The sequence below is a fragment of the Drosophila busckii genome, chromosome X (assembly GCF_011750605.1).
Source record: "Drosophila busckii strain San Diego stock center, stock number 13000-0081.31 chromosome X, ASM1175060v1, whole genome shotgun sequence".
Lineage (NCBI taxonomy): Eukaryota > Metazoa > Arthropoda > Insecta > Diptera > Drosophilidae > Drosophila > Drosophila busckii.
In genome coordinates, this window is record NC_046608.1 from 17,463,474 (window position 1) to 17,485,125 (window position 21,652).

Sequence of the window (21,652 nt, forward strand, 5' to 3'; positions counted from 1 at the left end):
GTTGTATACTGATCAAGATTAAGCGTAATAACTGCTTAAGACTCATATTGCACAGCAGTTGAACACAATAATAATAATAACAATAATGAGCATAGCTTTCATATTTATTATTATAAACATTTCGTAGCTGTAGATAAGCCACAGCCACAGCTAGAGCAGTGGGTTCGACTTTACTTCCATCGACCTGATTGCCCTTCATTCATGTGTGGTGCTCATATCAGCCGTAACGGCCGAACTGGACTGGCTCTGATCGCGCTATCATAGACACTGGTCAGCAGCGTGTGGACGTCTTGTCAAGCACTTGCCACAAACGTGTGAGCTTATCAATTGCCAGCCAACAATTGATGGATGCAGTCGAGCAGCAACAACAACAAAATAACTGTATAACATACAGTTATATATACATATATATAATAATAATAACAAAAAGTGGTAAATCTGTGAGCAGCTAGCTACGATAATTGACATTCGAGATTGGGGCCATAAAATATGCCAGCAGTCTAAGCAGCAATTTATTTATTTACTCAGCTTCCGTTTAGATAACTGCAAGTGACATGCAGACAAAGAAAAGAGCGAAACTTAAGACGCAAATACTCAACTATAATATACACTTGTATATATAGAAAGTAGCAAAGCGCAGCAGAAATTGATTTTGGCTTGACTTAAACTGAATTTGAAAGTTGGTTTGAAGTAAATTCAACAAGCTTTCAATTTGTTTTGAAATTAATGACTTTGGATCTGGGTTATCAGAGCAAGGTAATGTAAACTCTCGATATGAACAACAACAATGTGCAGTTGAACACTTGAGGCGACTGCAATTTTCAAGGAGTTTATAAATAAATTGCTATGAATCAAGCGCCTGCTTACATTGCTTAATCAGCAATAATAATGAATGTGCTGGCATTGTTGTTGCTTAAATTTGGCATTGATAAGGCCAAACAGACAGTGCCCGGACAGTTGTGGGCAGTTTGTAATGAAAAATTGATTAAAACACTGCGTACAAAAAAAAATAATAATAATCAGATAAAATAAACGTAAATCAATTGGCAGGCAGACATGTTGAAATTAAACAGGCCAAACTAAAAGCAAACAGCTGAGATTACAATTAATAATAATAAAAAAATGTATATAAACGATAAGTGCAAGCGAAACATTTAACAAATGGGGAATTTTTTGACAAAAAGCTTTGCAAACTGCAATTTATTGTATTCAATAGCAATCAATCAAACATTGTTAGCGCGTTGTCCGCAAATAAAATGCAATTTTAATGACAAAACTCTTACACATTGTGGCCTGAGCTCTGTGGTGGCTACAAAGTCACAGCGCAATTCTAATTAGCCAATGTGCTGCAATAAAGCGACGGACGGCGGCTCAACACTGCGGGGGGTGTGTGAGCAAGGTGTGCACTGGGAAAAATTTGCTACAATTGGGGGGTTGTCTGGCGCTTGCAAATCAAATCAAATTAAGTCAAAGTTGATGGCGCATTTTACAGTTCTTGGCTGTTGGGAATTTAATAATGTCTGCCTGTCGTCGTTGTTGTTACTGTTTGTTGTTCATTTCGCGGGCATCGTCATTATCTGCATGTAATTTCTCATTTTCATAGTCAATTAAGTCAATCACACGCCCTTTTAGCCACCGCAGCTCGCAGCTCGCAAAGTCTAAAAAGCCACCCTGCAAATTAACACGTTGTCGCCGGCGTGGGTTGATTACTTGTCTATGTGTCAGCGTTGCTGTGTGTGTGTGTGTGTGGGTTCCGTTTCCGTTGCCAGCGTGCGCTTTTGTTTATTTGTAACGCAATGCAACAAACGCGTTTATTGCTCAATTTTCATCGATGTTGCCAAAATTACATATTCATAGTTTACTCAGCAGCACCAGCAACAACAACAACAACAACAGGAGCAGCAAAGCAGAAGCGCAGGGCTGGGCAAGCGAACTCAATAACTGTAACAGTTTCAAGCACTAAAGGGACACGTGGCAGCTGCTTTTAAAATTGAATTTCCTGCATGTAATCTTGTCGAGTCAATTGTTTCTGCGTGGGCCGCATCCAAGGGGTGCTGCTGTTGCTGCACGTGCAACATTTTGGGTGTGGCAAACGCGTGCAGCAGCAACCACACACTACTATTATTTATATAGAGCTAGAAGATGCCACTGCCACCCCATACAACTGGCACCTGCCACACGCGCCACACACACCACAAAAACACGATCTTTATATGCTTAGCCTATGGGGATTAGCAATTGACTTTTCACACCTAACGAAACAGACTATAACTAATTGTAATGAAAATAGAGTAAGGATAATAAATTTCTGCTACTTAATATAGCAAACGTAACTTGGCAGCTTAGAAAGTTTATAACTATTATATATACTAAATATATATTTAGTTAGCAACTGCATCTGCTGCATTCACTCGATCGTCGAATCGTTGAGCTGGAAAATTTGAGTATCCTACTCGAATTTCACGTTGAGCGAGACCACCGTGTGCAGCAAGGACCCAAGGACCCTTTTTTTGTTGTCGTTCGCTGTTGTTGCACCCACTCCTAAGCAATTAGGCGGCACACGTCGCGAACCGCGAACTCTGAACCGCAACCCTTTCAGTTGCTGAATGCGCAACATAATGACTTCCGTTTTGCATGTATATGTGTGTGTGTGTGTGTGTGTGTGTGTTCGTGTGTGTGTGTGGTTCAGGTTGAAAGCCTGCTCGGCAGCGCTTAATTGCTTAGCCGCCAAATGTTGTGACAGCAGCAGGCGCTAGGATTTCTATTGATTGATTTTCAAGTCTAGGCTGACGACCCTTCAATAAACATTGTTTATTTAACAATAATAATGCAATAAAATGCTAATAATGCGCTGATTGCCAAATGAACTCTTTGCTCAGGTGTTGCACGTGCAGCGAGCTCGCTCAATGTTGCACTCACCTTTCAGCTAATGGTTGCGCCACAACCACCGCCGACGCCGACGCCGCCACCGCCACCGCTGACATAACATATCAATATCGTGGGAAGCCAACAACTCAGATTTAGGGCTGGGCCATATTCAAATTAGCCAAACGCCTGAGAATTGAGAATGACGTGAAATATACTTTGAACGCCCGCGAGGTCATGTGAAAGTGCAAATTTATATTGGTTTAATGGTTCTATTTTCCCCCCCGCCCCTGCCACTCTGCATATTTATTTTGTTCGCCGCTCTATGGCTTTGATTTCATTTATGCAAATCATTGTAATGCAATATTTAAATTGATGTTCGTGGCTTTTTTTTTGTTAATGGGCGCACACGCAACTTGCGCCTCAAAGTGACTTTAGGGGTAAATCAACATCAGCGACCAAAAGGTTTTCAATTTTGATTCTAATTAGCGCTAAGGCTAACAAACAATTAGGATTTAGTTATATTTATGTTACAAAAGCAACAATAAGATATCAACATAGCAAACTTTGCTTTTAGCATCAATAATCGAATGAATTTTAAGACAGTTATCGCTAAATATCAATGCAGATTTCGCTTTTGTTTTTAATTTCCAACTTTAAGGGGAAAGGCGAAAAAAAATGCGATTCAGAAGTTTTATGCTTATTTAGTTACATGAGAGTCTGTTTAACACTCCCAATCTATAAGTTTATCAGATTTAAAAACAAAAACATAATTTTAAATACTTTTAAATTAAATTTTTAATATTTTATGTAATTTTTCTTTTATCGTCTTTGACATTAAATAAATAAATAAATACATAAAAATAAACACATTGTGTTGCATTACAGCAATAACAAAATATTGTTATATTGTCAAAATGGCAATAAGCCAATTCTGCAGTCTTACTTTTTATTTAATTGCAAACTGTGAGCAACTAAAGCTCAGCTAAACCCAATCTAAATATTTTATGCCTCTTTATGTTGCACAATTTGAATTGCATTTAAAAATGTATTACATACAATTTATTTGGCAAAATTATGCACAAAAAACTAAACAAACAAGACAATCTTTCTATGAAATATCAAACTCAACTCAACCAAACGGTTTCGAATCGATTTTAAAATTTTATGCCTTGTTAGACTCGTGAGCTGCATACGAACAAAACTGCATTAAAATTTGGAAATTGTAGAATTTTCAATATTTTTGCTAAAAACCTGGGGGTAAGGGGGTACCCTTAGAATTTTCCGCATTTCTTAGTAGTTTCTAACATTGAGCAACTATACGATAGCTCAGCTAAAAAAAATTTCACTGATGAGTTTTTAGCTTAATTTACACATGAGCTAGTAAAAAAACATTTGCTGTTATGTTTGATTAATTAAACAATTCTTTACAGCAAGTTATGGTTTATTACCACCAAAGCTGCAAAGCTACTTTTTGTTTAATTTCTAGCTATGCGTAGCTATAAATCGCTAAAAACAAAACCGATTTAGCTGCTTTATAGCATTTTATGTTGTTATATTTTATATTTATATTTATGTAAATACAATACGCCAAAGTTATGAACAAAAGAGTAAATAAACAACACAATTTTTGTGTGGATTATCAAATATGAATCCGACCTCAGAGTTTTATGCCTTGTTAGACTCGTAAGATGACTACGAACTACACTGCATGCAAATTTGAAACATCTAAAATTTATTTAAATTCAAAAAATTTAAAACTTGTAGAATACAAAATGCAATGCTGCATATTTGTTTTTAGCATTGAAACGAGCAACACATTTAAAAATTGGTTCATTTTTAGAAAATTATGGCATAAAAACCGAGGCAAAAAAATGCCGATTCAAGAATTTTATAAAAATTTAGATACATGAGTAATATTTAAATTAAACATTATCAGAGCTTTGTAAAAAATTTTGTAATTTATATGAACTCATATCGAGCAGTAACCTAAGCAGCAGTATAGCCAAAATATATGTAAGCAAGGCAAAGTATACTTTGCTTAGAATTTATTGAACTTAAGATTTCCTGAGTCTTGCCAAGATTAGTGCTTGCTACGCATAACAACAGGACTCGTTATAAGTATCTATGCTGGTTTAACAACTGTACTAAACTATTCGGACTGCGGACACAAGTCGGAGCCAGCAAGTGCCGCATAAATCACTTTGTGGCAAGTACAATGGGTCAGAGCGAGTGGATCGAGTGCAGAGTCCGAACAATTGACGTCAACAATAACTAACAATGATGTCAACTTGTAATTGAATTGATTGACAATATTTTATATGTAAGTTGAATGGGCAAAGCGGCGAGCAGCTTGTGGCCATTGGGCCTTTAATGATGAAATTTGTTTAGATTAGCATTAATGGACACACACACACAGCAGGCACAGGACAGAACAGAACAGAACAGGACATGGACTTGCTGAAGTTCGCTGGCTGGCCATAAAAAACGATAACAACGAATTCAATAAAAATACTTTAAGCGGAAAAACAAACTTCAATAGCGATAAAAAAAAAAAAAAAGAAAAGAACAAGCAAACGCATGCACTGAGGGTCACAAATCGCCGCCCCACTCGTTTTGCGCGTCACAAGGACCAAAGGACAGGCACAATATGTCGCAGCCACTCCCCCATTTGCTGACTGTTGTTGGCTGCGCTTTTTAGTTAATGAAATCGTTTGCTAAATGAAACGTAAAGGAGCATAAGGTCAGCACCCCAGTTGGCAATCCTTTCGGAAGCGGAAATGTGTCGCCGTTCAAATTTTAAAATCAAATTTGTAGCTTCAACTTCAAATCGAACAACAACAACAACAAATGCATTTAAAATAAGCCACAAAATTATTTTAAAGCCACTTGAAAATGCCATTTGTATATTTTTTTGTATATTTGTTGTGTGTTGGCCAATTCGATTTATGTATAGTGACTAACAGTGTGTGCGCTTCCGTTTCCGCTTGCTTCGCTTTGCTTTGCTTTTGGCAGCGGACTGGGGTTAACTGTGGTTTTGGCTTTCTTTTTGGTATTAATTTAATGATTTATGCGCAACGGAAGGGTTGCTTAATTCATTCGTTTTTATTTATTTAGCAAACTAACACTATGCAGCAAATAAACAAAAGTGTTGCCGTTTTTAAATTGCAACATAAAAAACTGTGCGATTGAATTTTATAGAGCAGCAGCAACAAGATTCTCAGCATAGGCCAAACAGTTTGTTTTGCATATGAAAATGTTGCTGGTTGCTGCTTTCTTGGCAGACAGCAGCCAATTACTGCAGCAACAACATCGTTAGGCTACGCGGCTGTATTATAGCTTAACTTGTTGTCTGTGTTACCAACACACACACACACACTTCCGGAACTTAATGGCCTGAATCCTTTTGCTGCGCTACTGATTTGCCTTTTGTCGAGTTTCGAGTTTCCATTTGCTAGACACAAAGTGCATTGGCCTGTTATGATTTTGAACAATTTTCTGTTTGCGTAATTATATTGCCTGCGCCCATATAAATCATTTGACCCGACTTTGAGTTATGTTATTTTTGCTACAAGAATTTATGTCTTGCTGCTTATTGGCTACAGTTTTAACCATCAATGTTTACACAACGCAATTTACACGCTTTGTTTTTAATGCGCTTTTGATGAAGCCATCATGTCACATTACATCAAAAAGCGCAGCAGCCCAAGCCCAGGCCCAAGCACAAGCCCAAGCCCAAGCTGTGCTCAGCTACGAGGGTGTTGGCTGGCCAAACACAATAAAAGTGCCAAGCAAATCTCCAAGCAGTCATCAACACCCCTTAACACAGCGCAGAGCTTGGCCATTTAGCAACAAAAAAAAAACACACAACACACAAAACAAATCTCATAAACGCTTTGGCTTCAGGCACAAATTGAAATCTGTTTAGGGTGTCAACGCTGTAGCGGGAGTTGGGGGGTAAACATTGACAGCATTGTAAGCATTTTGGGCATTCATGAGCAGCTCATGCGTGCAAATCAAAGCTGAGCAAGTGGAAAATCCACAAGCAACAGACAACACATATAGTACATATATTATATATATCTGTTATATAGCTGGGCTCAGCTGCTTATCCTTTTAACACATTGCACGCTCATTGAACAATCGATGAGACAAAATAGTTGCACTTGCTTCTATATGAGGTCAATTGCCATACGTTGTGAACTATTAACTGCTATATATATATATATACATTTACAGTTTAGCCAGCTCAGAGTGATTGGCAACACTTTGTTAGCTGCTTGGCCATTGCCAAACATTGTCAAGTGCACAGATCATTAGCCCAAGCAGCAAATAAAAACGCAGTCAACTTGTTCAGTTTATCAACAATAAATGACAACAGCAAAAGATGAACAAGCGAGTGTGAGCGAGAGAGAGAGAGAGAGAGAGATAATAACACTCAACTCATTGCACTGCGTTTTGAGCCTCAGAGTGCTGCCTCAGCTAGAAAATCACAACAATGGGCACCAGGCAATGTGTCATGCTTGTTGATTTGTAAGGATGCAGTGCAGCCAATTTCATTTGTATTGACCGGAAAATCATAAAGCTCTTTGTCTACAACAATGAGAGCGAGAGAGAGAGCGAGAGCGAGAGCCAGCGGAAGTCCGCGTCATGGCAAAGATCTAACTCTTGTCTTGGCCTTTGGTCATTTACTGTGTTGCCCCCCCGCCCCGACCGGAAATGTTGTCAATCTTTGTCTGCAGCGCTCTTCGATTTTCTATTACATGATTATAATCCTTTTAATATGTGTGCGTGTGTGTGTGTGTAGTTTTGAGTTTGTTATAAAGTCTTGGCTTGCTTCCGCCGCAAAAGTTTCTTTTTTCCTGCTGCTGCTGCTTTTTTATGGAAAACTGTTTATAAGTTGACAGGCAGTAAACAGGATTTGCTTGTAGCCAATCGGAAATGCTAAGAAGCTGCGTTCATTCTATTCAAAAGGGGTCGCTGATCGAAAAATTAACATTCAACTACAAGTGAACAGGAAGTGAACTTTTCAGCGTGTCTAGTATTAAATCGGAATATATATTGGAGGTGTGTGTGTGGTCTTTTCCACAAAAATTGTAACAAGTGCGTAATCAATAAATAGTTGAGATGATTGAAAATTGAAGCCAAATTAACAAAGTGTCAATCGATTTAATTGTAAGAACAAATGATTAAGTGCAGCTGTTGTTTTTTTAAATTGATTTGAATAAAGTCAGCGACACATCAGAATTCGAATTTGAACAAAACCAAAAAATATTGGAGAAGTGTGTGATCTTTTTTTTCATCAATCAATTAAATGTTGAGCTGATTGAAAATTCAATTGCAGTAGATAAATTTAAGCAAATGTCAATTGATTTCATTTTAACAACAATTTTAATTTTAACAATTTCTAATAATTAGCCAAAGTCAAATGACCCATAAACAGTCAGAACGACTGCGAACTTGACCAAAAACAAAAAATATTGAAGATGTGTTGTGGTCTTTAAATAGTTGAGCTGATTGAAAATTGAATTGCAATTATGCAATAGATAAATTTAAACAAAGCTGCATATTTTGCAAATTAATAAAGTGTCATACGATTAAGCTCAGCTGCAATATTTCCGTATAAATGTTTTTTAAATTGTTTACTCTACTTGAGTCAATTTTCAGACAGCTCACTTGTTTAGCCAAAATCAAATGACCCATAAACACATCAAAATCCGAATTCGAATTCGACTTTGACCAAAAACCTGGAAGTCGATTAAATAGCATATGGCCACGCCTGTAGCGCTTATCCTATTTATGAGTGCACATTAGATATTATGTATGGATATGAATATGGATATGGATATGGGGGTTATGATTTACGCCCAAATAGCGTTGAGCGTCGTCCGGTAAGTGCGAGCGCTGTGCAGTTGAGTGGAAACTATAGATAATATATTTATAGTTGCAGTGGGTGAGTGAGAGAGTGAGAGAGTGAGTGAGTGAGAGTTGCATTGTCTGTCTATTTTGTATATTAAAATCTTTGGCACATTGAAATTTATTTTTGGTCATTTCTTGATTTATGACAAGGCATTTTCTTTTATTTCAATCCACGTCAATTCAATTCAATTCAAGCCACTGCCCGCTGGTCAGCAAATGATGCGTCAGCATTCATTTCATTTCATGCACAGCGCCATGTGCCGCACATTAAAACTAACACACACACACACACACGCACACACATGTGTGTGTGTATATATTTAATGCTTCTATATAGAATATGTGTGAGTAGCTGCTTAATTGACAACGACTGCCTTTTGTGCGGTTTTATCGCTTGTGGTCACGCTTACCTGTAGGCCCAACGTAGTAGCAACTAGTCCAGTAATCCTTGAGCGCTGTACGTGTTTGGGTAAGCATTTTGCAGATTTTTGTCAGCTGGTTAAAATGCTGACAGCATTAACAAGATGTCAACAGCAAAATCGCTGAGATCTACGCGATCATACAGACGAACTTGTCGAAGCTGCAAACGTGTCTAAAAATAATAAGCAAATGAAACAAATAATTATAATAAAATAAAATATTAAACAAATAATAATTATAAGCAACAAATTGTTTAATTTTCATTTCCGTAAATGTTAGTTAAGCTTTAGGTTTTAGTATAGCAAATGATATAATTGAACTTCAATTGTTTAAGGCAAACTTTCTTCTGTAAGTTCTGTAATATTCAAACTACTTATAGCAGCGGCCCCGCCCATTTTACGTTTTATCTCACACTACAGCTTAAATTATCGTCAAGTCAGTCAGTCGGGCTGCAAAGTTGCCGACACTTATTAGCCTCGAGTACATCAATCATCAGCTTGTTTTAATTTTAAAAAATCTCATGCTGTTCGCTGTTCGCCGCTGTGTTCTTATTATAAGGAAGCGAAAATCAGCAGCAGCAGCAGACCACCCACCACCCACAGACATTTCCTCTCTTTCTCTCTCTCTCTTTTTCATACACTTGCTGCCTGGCCTGGGGGATGTGCGTAACTTTTAGCACTTAATTAAATGCCTTAGTGCTAGCACGCCCCCTTGTTGGAGTCCCGCCCACAGCGCGGCAGCAAGTGCGGCATCTCTTTCTAGCAATAGTCTGTGTCCGTTAGTTCGTGTGTGTTGGGAAATTCGTGCGTAGGAAATTTTTTTGTGTCCTTTAAGCTAAAGCGCGCCATTTTCTTTTTGTGGCATTTCACTTGAGTTCACTTTGCTGTGTAGCATGTTTTATGTTCTTTGCTCTTCCCCCTTTCGTTTGAGGCTGCTTCAAAAATTTAACTTGCCGCTTGCGGTTGAAGCTTGGGCGTTGTTGCAAGCTTATCTGTCGCCATAAATGCTAATGGAGGCGGGGCTGGAAGATGGATCTGTTTAATAAGCAGAGCCTTAAATGTTGATTACACAAAAAAAAAAAATGTGTGAGCCTTTGTTTCTTTTTCCCTGGCAATTTTTTAATTTGCATTTATGAGCGATCCCAACATGGGGATTAAATGTTGTTCTTAATGTTTGCGGCACATATTTCAAATTAGTTTTTGTAATGTAAATTTTTTATAAGCTGTGTTTTTTATTAAAAACGACTAAAGTAGTTGGGGTACAGCTTTTAATAGCTGTATAAGAATCAACGCCAACAGAGAAAACATAGAAATTTAAGTAATTAAATGTGTTAAGCTAGAGCTCTTTTTTTTGTAGTATTAAATTCAAATAAGTTAGGTATTTACCTATTTACATAGGTATTTACCTATTTTGGTATTTACCCATTATTTTAGGTATTCACCTATTTATGCTTTAGAATTTAAAATCTATCCAACACTAGATAGCAAAAAGGTCAAATAAAATACAGGGACGTGTTAATAAAGTTTAAATGCTAAAATTAAATCAATAATTAAAATAGTTAAATTGCTCAAAAATTACAATTTTACAATCGCCCCAGAAGTATGCAGCATTTCCCATATTTCCCATTGATATCCCTTTTTTTCTTCTTTTTTCTCTTCTTATTTTTTCTTACCTTTTTTCTTTTATGCTTTATTTTTTCAAATAAACATTACATAGTTAAAAAAAAAAAACAGTACATTTCTTTTTCAAATATCAATTTTTGTTTCATTTTTAATAGAATAGTTGTTTCTTTGTTTTTATCGTAATTGAGTTTGAATATAAAAATACATTTGTTGTTGATCATTTTTTAGTTTTTTTGTTTTTATAATAAATAATATGCTAAAGCTAATCGGCCACTCTGCTTCTCGCTAGTTATATGTATTAAAAATAAACTCTGTTATAATAATATATGCTTAAAAATTTGCCACACATTTTTAAGCATGACAATACAATATTAAAAAAAAAACACTATATTTATGAGTAGGCATTTAAAAAAAAAAATAATAAAGCAAAGACTCGCCAAAATAGTAAAATAAATAGTCAGAGCGACAAAGAATATACAAAAGGTTTTCAGGTTGAGTCGTCTACGTCTCAAAATACTTGTAGATCGCTGTTACATAGGACATGACCTGCGTCCAATCCGGTCGCTCAATCTGACACATGTCGTTGATGTTCTGCGAAGCAAAAGAGATTTTCAAATATGAAAAGAGAGAGAGAGAGAGAGCAATTGCGACAGCAAGGACTTACCAGCGTGGTGCCAATGCCGACGGATTCGGCGGCAGCAAAGGCGAGTGAAAAGTTACGCCGCTTGTTGGCCGGACTGAGCGTATCGTAGGGTATGCGATCCGGCAAATAGGAATGTAGAATGGCGCAGAATGCCAAGCCATCGTTCCACGATGAGCTAAAGTTGGTGATGTCAATGTTGCGATAGCCAACAGTTTTGTTCTGGCACCACTTGAGCAATGCATTGCGCTTTGAGCCACCGTTCTTGGCCAGCATATTGAGCGGATCCTTGCGCTCGCCTGCAATTAAAAAAAAAACATAAATAAATATATATATATATAGTTAAATACTAGCGAGTTACCGCTGCTGAAGGACTTTGAGACATTGCCAAAACTTAGGCTGTTGACAAGCGCACTGCTGCTGTTGTTAATACTGCTGCTGCTGCTGCTGCTGGGCGGAGTTTGCTGCACTGGCGTAGACAGGCTGGGCGGCTGCTGTTGCGCGCTGGGCGTGTTTGGTGTGGAGGGCTGTGATGTAGTTGCATTTGTTGTTGTAGTTGCTTTGGCTGTGCTTGTTGCTGTTGGCGACGCTGCTGCTGCTGCTGGCTGCTGCTGCTGCTGCTGCTGCTGTGTTGTTGATATTTACATGCAAATTGCTGCTCTGCAGCACAGGCAAGCGCAGCTATTGAAATAAATGCATATATATTATATATGTTTGGCGTAGCATATGCTGCAACTTACGCTCTCATGCCAATCGCTGCTCAGCGGCAATATAACCGGCGTGTTGCCCGTTTCGGGTGTGCCGCTGTTTAAACTAGACGTTGAGCTGTAGTGCGACTCCGCATCTGCATCTGTCTTGCTCTGCAATTCAAGAGGAACTTGTATTAGCAGCTTGTACTAGTGCCAGCTCAGCCTGCTCAGCTTACCTGCTTGTTGTTCTCAATGCTTTCGATGAGCGTCTTGACAGACAGACGCGAGTCCTGTCGACTAAAGCTAAGCTTGCTGCGCCTGGCGGCCATCTCCTGCTGCACAGTGGACAGCACCGATTGCTGCGTCTCTGACTGTTGCAATTCTGCTAGAAAAGGTAAATTAAATGTTAGCAGCTAATTTGAAATACTTTCGGCTGTTAACTTACGCTGCTTGTTGAATTTATCGAGCTGCTGCTCGAGCAAACGTATCTTTTCCTTTTGCGTTTTATTATCGAGCACCAGCTGCTCGCGTGCGCTAAGCGCCTCAGTCTTGAAATCGTTGGCAACACGCACTGTCATCAGCAGATCCGCCTGAAATTGTTGCCACTCGTCTGCGTCGCGTTTGCGCAGCTGCATTTCCTTCTCCAGGCGCGTCTCGGCATCGCTTAGCTGCAGCTTGGCGTCGCTCAAATGTCGCTGCGTTTCGCTCAGCAGCTGCTGCAGCTGCGCCTTGTCCTCCTGATGACATTTGCACTGCACCTGCAGCTCAGCGACGCGCTCCTCGAGCGTCTGGCAATCGCCGGCGAGCTTGTCGCGCTCGCATTGCAGCTGCTCCAGGCGATATTCCAGATTGGAGACGGCGCATTTGACATTATTTTTGGCCACCTTGCACTCCTCGCTGAGCACGGCGTGCTGCTCGCGCAGGCGTCGCCCTTCGGCCTGGCTGCGCGACAGCTGATCCTGCAGCTCAGCCTGACGCTCCTCGAGCGCGTCTTTCTCACGACGCGCTGCGTCCAGCACATCGCTTAGATCAGTTTTATCGCCGCGCGACAAATCCGCCTCCAGCTCTTCAATCTTGGAGCGCGCATTGTCCAGCAGCGTGCTCAGTCGACTAATCTCTATTGCATGCTGTGAGATCTCCTCCTTGGCCAGCGATAGCTGCGACTCTGTCTGCTTGCGCTCAGCATTGGCTGCATCCAGCTGCGAGTCGAGCAGCGCATTGCGCTCACGCTGTCGCTGCTGTTCCAGCTGCACTGCATCGCGCGATTGCCGCAGCTCCGCCAGCTCTGCGTTCAGCTCCTCCTGCTTCAGCAGCAGCGCCTCGCGCTCCTCCTGCGAGTTCTGTATCAAGTCGAGCAGCTTCTTCTCGCGCTCCGAGGTGCACACCTCGGCTGCCTGCTTGCTGTCGCGCAGCAGCAGCTCCTGCAATGTGCTGATCTGTGTGCGCGACTCATTAAGCTTTTCGGTCTGGCGACAAAGCGATTGAAAGAGCACGTCCTTCTCCTCGGCCAGACGCTCGTTCTCGGTCTGCGTGTCGCTCAGCTGTGTCTGCAAGTCGGCCAGCTCTTGCAGCGTTGCCTGCAGCTCCTCGTTGGTGGAGTAGTGTGTCTCCTCCATTTGTATAATCTTGTCCTGCAGGCAAGCTACTGAAATTTCACTGGACGACGAGTGTTTGTCCCAATCGGGCGTAAGGCAAGGCGTGCCATCCTGCCCGCCTTCGTTTGTCTGCAAGCAAATAGCAAATATTAAAATTGATTTAAATCAAGAAAATGGCTGCACTTACGCTGGGCAGCGCTATGGAGGCTGGCGCTGAGCTATGCAAACGCTGTGAGTCTTGTATAATCTGATGCTTCTCCGCGTCCGACAATGGTGAGTTGACAACGTCGCGCAAACGATTGCGCAAAGATTCATTTTCATATTTCAGATTGCCTATTTCCATTTGTGTTTTCTCCTGTTGGCTCTGTAAGCAAACAAATGTTGTTATAGATAGATACGATAGATAGACAGCTAGACAGACAGACAGGCAGGTGAGCCAATGCTATTATTATTGTTATTATAAATTTTAATGCTTGTTGTTGTTCGAAACGCAATAACGCAAACAGTATATGCAAAAAGTTTAATTGACAAGCAACTCGATGCCTTTGATTAGCATGTGCTATAAATTTTATATAAAACATATAAAGCAGCGCTCACAATTTCGAATTGAAGCGCATACTTTCAACGCTCAGTATTGCATACTGTTGCTTTTTATTTTCTAATAATGTGCTTTCAATAAAAGAAGCGCAATATTATTGCCAACTAGCATATTGAATATCAATAGCTTGGGTTTAAGTAACGAAGCGCAACGCCCCCCCAGATTCGATTCAAGCAACAATAATAACAATAACAAATACAATTAGAACGATTGCAATAGCAACACAATTGACAGCTTTTGTGGTTGACTGACTGACTGACTGACAAACTGACTGACAGTTTGCCAAACTGCTCAAGACACACGCATGCATTGAATTGAATAATTCGTTTCGATTTGTTTACCTGCATTTTGAGCAGATCACCCTTGAGTTTGGTCACCTCGCTTTGGTATGGCAGCAGTTCCGTAATCCTTGTCTCCAGCTGCAGTTGCTCGCGTCCAAGTCGCTCCAGTTGTGTATGCAGCTCCTGCATTTTATGATTAGCCTGCCAATTAATTAGCATTAAATAATGTTTAAAGTTTATTTCTGCAGCCAACATACCTCTAACAGTTGCTGTTGTTGTTGCTCGTTGTTGATGAGTTGTTGTTGCTGCTGCTGTTGGTAGCTGCTGGCAGCTACAGCGGCAACGGCAACAGCTGCTGCTGCTGCAGCGGCGGAATTGTTGCTGCTGCTGCTGTTGCTGGCGTTGCTGCCTGTTGCAGTTGTTGCTGCTGCTGCTGCTGTTGTTGTTGTTGCTGCGGCTGCTGCTAATTGCTGATAGAAATCTGCAGCGACAGCAGCGGCAGCAGCGCTTCCATCTTGCAATGCAGCCAATGCGTTGTTATTGTTGTTATTGCTGTTGCTGCCGTTGTTGCTGTTGCTGCTGCTTGGCACTGCTGTAATGGTAGTCATATGTTGCTGTTGCTGTTGCTGCTGCTGTTGTTGTTGCTGTTGTGGCAATTGCTTTGGCTGCTTTTGTCCTTTGAATTTGGATTTCTTTTGCGGCAGCGTATTGCTCAAAAGTTGTTGCTGTTGCTGCTGCTGCTGTTGCTGTTGTTGCCGCTGCAACTGTTGCTGTTGTGCTGTTAGCAGCAGCGCCGACTCATCACCCACATCCACACCACGCTCATAGGTTGCGTCCTGATTGGCATAAAACTTGGTTGTTGTCGCTGTTGTTGCTGCAATGTTGTTTAGCTGCTGCTGCTGTTGTTGTTGCTGTTGCTGTTGCTGCTGTTGCTCATGCGCTGTATTGAGGGATGTGCTGGACTGTGACTTTTGGCGATTGTTGTTGGAATGCTGCTGCTGCTTGTTGGAGGAGCCAGAACTCGAGGTTCCTTGTCCTCTGCGGAATAATGATTTCAATTTAATCATTTTTGAAAATGTTTTTGTTGTTGTTTGTGTCTTTTGATTGTTAACTTTGTGGATTGTGCTTGTATTTCTGTGTTGTTTGTTGCAAAATGTTTTTGTTGTATGTTTTGTTTATTGCATATCGCTGCAGTTCTTAAAATCTGCAACGTCGTCGTTCGTATTTTGATCGTTTTAATCGTGCTTAGACATTAATCGTTATCGTTGCTTATGCCTGTTATCACATTTATATATAGATGCAACGGTTTTCAACTACGCTTGCTATGTATGTATGTGTGTATATGGGTGTGTGTGTGTGTGCTAAAGGGAAAGTACAAGCGAATTGCAATTTTATTTGCAATCAGCTCAGGCTGTACACAAACATTGAATGAAAGTTCAAAGAAAATGCGAGTAAAGCAACAACAACAACAATTGCAAGTTGCAGCGACTGTTGCATGCCACAGCAAATAAAAACAATAACTCGTTTATATTGCTCACAGACAATTGCATGGCATTGTTGCTGCTGCTGCTGCTGTTGTTGTGAGAGCGTGAGAGCGGGCAGTGTTAATTAACAGCGCGCTGTTATGTTAACTAACAGCGGCAAACGTATGAATCAGCAGCCTAAAGCGAACTCAATATCAAAACAAAACGCACGCACACACTAACAGCAGAAACGAAAAATAAAATGAAATCAAAAGCCGCCTTCAAATTAATATGCAATTAACAAATTAATTGCAATTGCAAATGCAAAGCACAAATTTGCCTGCGTCAAGTTTAACGAAATGAAAAACGCGATTTGACTGACGTTGTCTATAATTAACGTACAGCCAGCATATGTAAATGTTTATTCATGTGTTTTCATGTGTCATTGTCATCATGTGGTCTGGATTGATATACTGATATACATATATGTATGTAATTGGAAAACTGTATATATAAAATCTTAACCATTTATGGCCGGCCGGCTATCAAAATTCATTCAACAGGTTGCTTAGCAGAGTTGTCAACATCAACGAATACGCTTTAAAAAAACAATAAATAAACTCAAAGCTGCGAACTAACTATAGCCTATAGACAGTAAACAAAGTTACAAATTTAATACCATACTTAAACAAAATTTAGTTCCAATTCTGTCCAAAATTCAAACCTCCCACGTTAAAAATTCGTTGACACCTCTGACGTATCCATGAGTAGTACGCTCTTAATATTTTTAACTGCCCACATTACACAAATAAGCCTGCAAAATTATATGCTACTTTACTTTTTGATATAAAAACAAAGTAAACATGACATCATGTTAATGCCAAAAAAAAAAATAAAAACAATTAAACACATTTAATGCTCTTTTTTCTTTGCAATTGAAGTAATTACATATATGCTCATAGATATACAGTTATAGTTATAACAATTGCGTGCGGTGCGGTGGTTTTTTTTTTTTTGTTTTTGTGGGTGAGGCTTAGGTTTATCTATTTGTTTGCACTGCGATAAGTGGCATTGCCATTAGATAATTACAAATTACCACAGACAAGAAAGTGTATATATGTTAAAGCTGCGTTCATGAACTCGTTTTTGACATTTTAATGCTAATTGAATTATTTGCAGAGCACGCGCGCTTAATTTAGCACACATTTGCACATTTTTTTATGTGAAGGAGACTGCAAAGCGTACAGGATGTACTTGCATTGTATTTCGTATGCATGTGTGTGTGTGTGCATGTAAATAAAAAGAAACTGTTGCTGCGGCAACAATAACAGCAGCAGCAGCAACAACATCAAGCTGCAGCTTGCCGCAACGTATAGAAAGAGAAAGAAACGACGACGACGACGACGACAACAACAGGCTGCAAGTACTTGAAGTAAGAATATGCGTGTAATTCATACGCAGCAATAACAAGAGCTTAGGATCTCTGACTTTACAATGAATGGAACGCTCAGAGACACACACACACACACATGCATACGCGCGCGGTTAGAGCGTGAGAGTTATCCGCATACATATATGCGTTGGACACGTACACACACACACTTGCATGCTCAACGTTTTTATTGTTTGCACCAAATAATAACTGTAAAAAGGCCGTGGCATTTCATGTGTGCCTTTCTTTTATTTTATGCACACTTTACACACACAGATCACACACACATACATGTAAACGCATGTAGCGTGTGGGCAATATACATTTATGAATATACAAGCCAATAGTTAAAAAACAAACAAAAGAAAATTGTTGAAGTTATCACAAGAGCGCGCACGAAACAAAAACTTAAAAAGAAGCAGACACAAATAACGCAACATACAAGCGAGTATTATCTACAATGATATTGTGCAAGCAGTGCAGCAACATAGCGTGCGAGCGAGCGCACAAACATGTTGCATGCCCGATACGTTGCTCAACACTAAAGTCAAAGCAAGCATTTTGCGTTGCACAACACGCGCGCGCTGTGGTGAGAGCGCGAAATTTGAATGAGCCAACAAGCTGATCGTGCAAACAAATTATTTAATATGCCGCATAAAATTAAATAATTAAATAATGTTAGTGAAAGTTTGGCAATAATTTGAAATTAGTTATAGCTATATATTTATACTCGAAAATCTATTTAATTAGTTAAACTTCAGACTGCCACAACGAACTAAAATTTTCCCAGACAGACACTTTTTACCCAAGTCCCCCCCCCCACCACAGCAGCTCTGCGCCGGCAACAAACAGAAAGGCCAATCATCTAAGAAGTCATTGAGCTGTGTGAGTTGCTTGGACATTGGCTCAATGTCTCAATCTTTTCTGTCATTGATGACAATTCAGTTTCATTTTCTTTAATGCTGTTTCGTTTACATACACACACATGTATGTGTGTGTGTGTGTCGACAATCAGCAAACATCTCAGGTTGTAGTATAGCAGAGATAACTTTCGTTACACAGCAAGCTACACATACATACATACATATATACATATTTATTTATTTTATGTACATATAGACAGCTGTACATAACTCTAGGGGCAGCTTGTGGTGCTTAGTGGTAACCACAAAAGCCACAATGCGCGTCGGCTATTTGCGGTCTTCTGCATTTTTTTGCTGCTAGCTTATTTTTTATTATATTCTTTGGCCTGTTGTTTAGTAATGTTTACTGCTTTTGTTTTTGACCACGTTTAGGGTCTATGACCAGCTTTCAAACAAACCAACGTCAACGTCACTTATCGCGCTCAAATGATAACCAACAGACAGGCAGAGCGCACATTAATGTTAATAATACCGTTACTGCTAGCGATCGTTGAACGGGCAGCGAGACTCCCAAGGCTCACATTACGCGCGGGAGCTGAGCACCTGAGCTAACCCAGTGGGCAGCTAACTAGACAGACAATTGGCTAAGCCACCAAAGCATGACACAAGTATTCAAAAAAAAAAACAAAAATACGCTAACCCAAAACTGTTCCCTGGGCATTCACTCGTGTGTGCCCTATATGTATATGTGTGTATGTTTGTGTGTGTGCTGCGCTTCAAGCTTAGGGCGTATTGGCTTATGCGTGAGAAATTCAATGCGTCTTATTTAAAAATAATAAACAAAAAATATATAAAACTAACAATAACTTTAGACACGTGCCTGGCTACTGTATTCCAATTAAGTCTTTGTTAAACTTTCTATTGTTAGGCTATATAGCGTAATTAATATTCGTATAGAATTTAGCTTTAAGTTTACCCTACCTCTCTCTATCTCTTTCGCTCTAGTCGATATATGCTTTGTGACATGTGTGTTTATGTTTTTTATTTTTTCTCTCTGCATTTCATTTCATTTTTTTCTTATTGTGTTTATCGCACGCTTTGTTCGCATATTTACCATATGCTAAACATTTTGCGGCGCTTTTATAACTATAACGCGCTTTTATTGTTCGATTGTTAAACAAACTTACACACACACATATGCAGTTCATACATAAATATATATGTATGTATGTATGTATGTGTGTATGCTATGTATGTTCATACATCAGTTTATAAGCTGTTTTCCTTTCGTTTCACCAAATGAATAGAAAATAAATTATTTTCAAGAAACGGTATCATGTAGAAATAGAAACTAACTCTTCTTCGTTGTTGCTACGTTTCTATAACAAAAATAAACTAATTTAATGATTTATGTTTTTTTTTTTCTTAGAAACAGAAAGTGAAGTTAAAAATTTCACTCAAGCACATTTGTTTATTTCTATGTACAAATTGTACATATTTAATGCGTTTTTAATTAGCTGCAGACAGCAGACATTAGAAAGAGAGAGAGAGAGAGAGAGAACGAGCACATTTGTTTGTAATAATTATTCAAAAACTTACCCGTAGAGAGAGATTCGATGCAAGCAGAATAAGCAGCAGACAGCAGCGCAATCAACAGTAATAATCAATCAACGGTATTTTATATATACATGCACACATGCATATGCACATACATGTGTGTTTGTATGTATTTAGCACTTGCACTTCCAAGGTGTTGTTTTGTCTGCTCGAAATGCCGTTAGACGTTGTTTTAACACTTGACGCTGCTCAAAACTAAGGAAAATGAAAGGAGAACACATAAATATTACACACACACACACTCGCGTACAGATGCGATCACATATGTATTTTTAAAAATGCATTTCTTATGTTTTCAGACACAGCTGCTGCTGTCGCTGTCGCAGTAACCCCAAACGTTTGCAGCGACGCCGACGTCTACGTCGGCAGAGATAGCGGCTCACACGTTAATTGCATTAGAAATTCGTATGCGTGTCGCGATTGCGAAGCCTTGCAAGAAAACACACAAAAAAAAACAAATAATAATAATAATATGCAACTAATTAAGCAATTATTTGCAGGCCTCAAAAAATTATTCGACTTAAAAATTCCAATTAGACTAGTGCAGCAGCAAATGCCTTTTGTTATTGTTGGGTCCCGTTATTTCTCAGCGACACACACACAAACACTCACATGCCATGTTAAATATGTAAGAGCTAAAGAGACAGACAGCCAGAGCGTCTGACCTCGACATCGACTTGCACGCTTGATAGCCAATTAATATTCATTAAATAGATTTCGATGATCTCTTATTTTTAGACAAATGCAACGCGACCGACACTCACACACACACTAATGCAATGACGCGCAGCAGGATATTTAATTTAGCACACGCGCTTAGACACGATTTAAATTTTTTCACTTGATTTGTAATCAATAATATTACTATTGGCAAGTTAACTTTTGCCTTAGCTGCAGCTTCGGCTGCGTTGATTTTGTTTGTGTTTGCTGCTGCAGCAGCGGCGGCGTCTGGTTTGTTTTTTACTTACAGTGTGACCGTTGTGCGTTAGCCACATAAATACCAAAAATGAATATACCATCATGTATTTTTTTTTAGCTAAATTTATTTTGCAATATGAACTAACAAAAAAAAAACATGTTTGTATATTACCAACTAAAGGCAGCATTTACTTCTGCACAGGCTCCACTTTGCTGGAGTCAAAGGGCACCTCCTCCTTTTTGGTAAAGCCAGAGAAACGTATAATTTTGCCAGTGCCCTCCACATGAATATGTTGTGCAAACTGTTGTGCCGGCGACAACGCCAGTTCCTCCTTTGTTTTGTAGCCGTAATGCTTGGCCCAGTCGCTGCGACCTGTGTACACCATATAGCAGACCATTCCAAATGCGTTCCAGGCCAATAAAGCATAACCAATGCTTAGGCGTCGTTTCCACAACTCAGCGCGATTCTCCGGTATTGGACTCGTGTTACGCCGGACAAAACGGCGCAACCATTTCATTTGAAATAACGCCATTGTTTAGTTAATTATTTATTATATAAATCTTCTAAAAATCGGCAAACAGCCTTTGGTTACAATAAAACAGTGACAACAGCAAACAGCTGTTTGTCGCCAGAGTTGTCAAGCATCAAAAATATAAGCCAAGCAAGTGATAGTTCACAGTCACAGCTGTGAAATTAGCACTAATACAATTTATTCCCATTCGAATTAAA

General features: G+C 39.4%; 2 protein-coding genes across 2 annotated transcripts; both read right to left on the bottom strand.

Moving 5' to 3' along the window:
• Nucleotides 1-11,026: 11,026 nt before the first annotated feature.
• Nucleotides 11,027-16,090, bottom strand: LOC108607025 (cytospin-A). The gene is given in 10 exon segments (XM_017997613.2): nucleotides 11,027-11,417; nucleotides 11,491-11,765; nucleotides 11,828-12,077; nucleotides 12,079-12,147; nucleotides 12,207-12,326; nucleotides 12,392-12,537; nucleotides 12,601-13,879; nucleotides 13,938-14,114; nucleotides 14,690-14,830; nucleotides 14,887-16,090. Coding segments are annotated over 10 exon segments (3,357 nt in total). The 5' UTR covers nucleotides 15,697-16,090; the 3' UTR covers nucleotides 11,027-11,327.
• Nucleotides 16,091-21,052: 4,962 nt separating this feature from the next.
• LOC108606136 lies at nucleotides 21,053-21,512 on the bottom strand. Its single transcript, XM_017995989.1, has one exon. The coding sequence runs from the start codon at nucleotides 21,453-21,455 to the stop codon at nucleotides 21,111-21,113; it is 345 nt and encodes a 114-aa protein (XP_017851478.1). The 5' UTR covers nucleotides 21,456-21,512; the 3' UTR covers nucleotides 21,053-21,110.
• Between the last annotated feature and the right edge of the window lie 140 nt (nucleotides 21,513-21,652).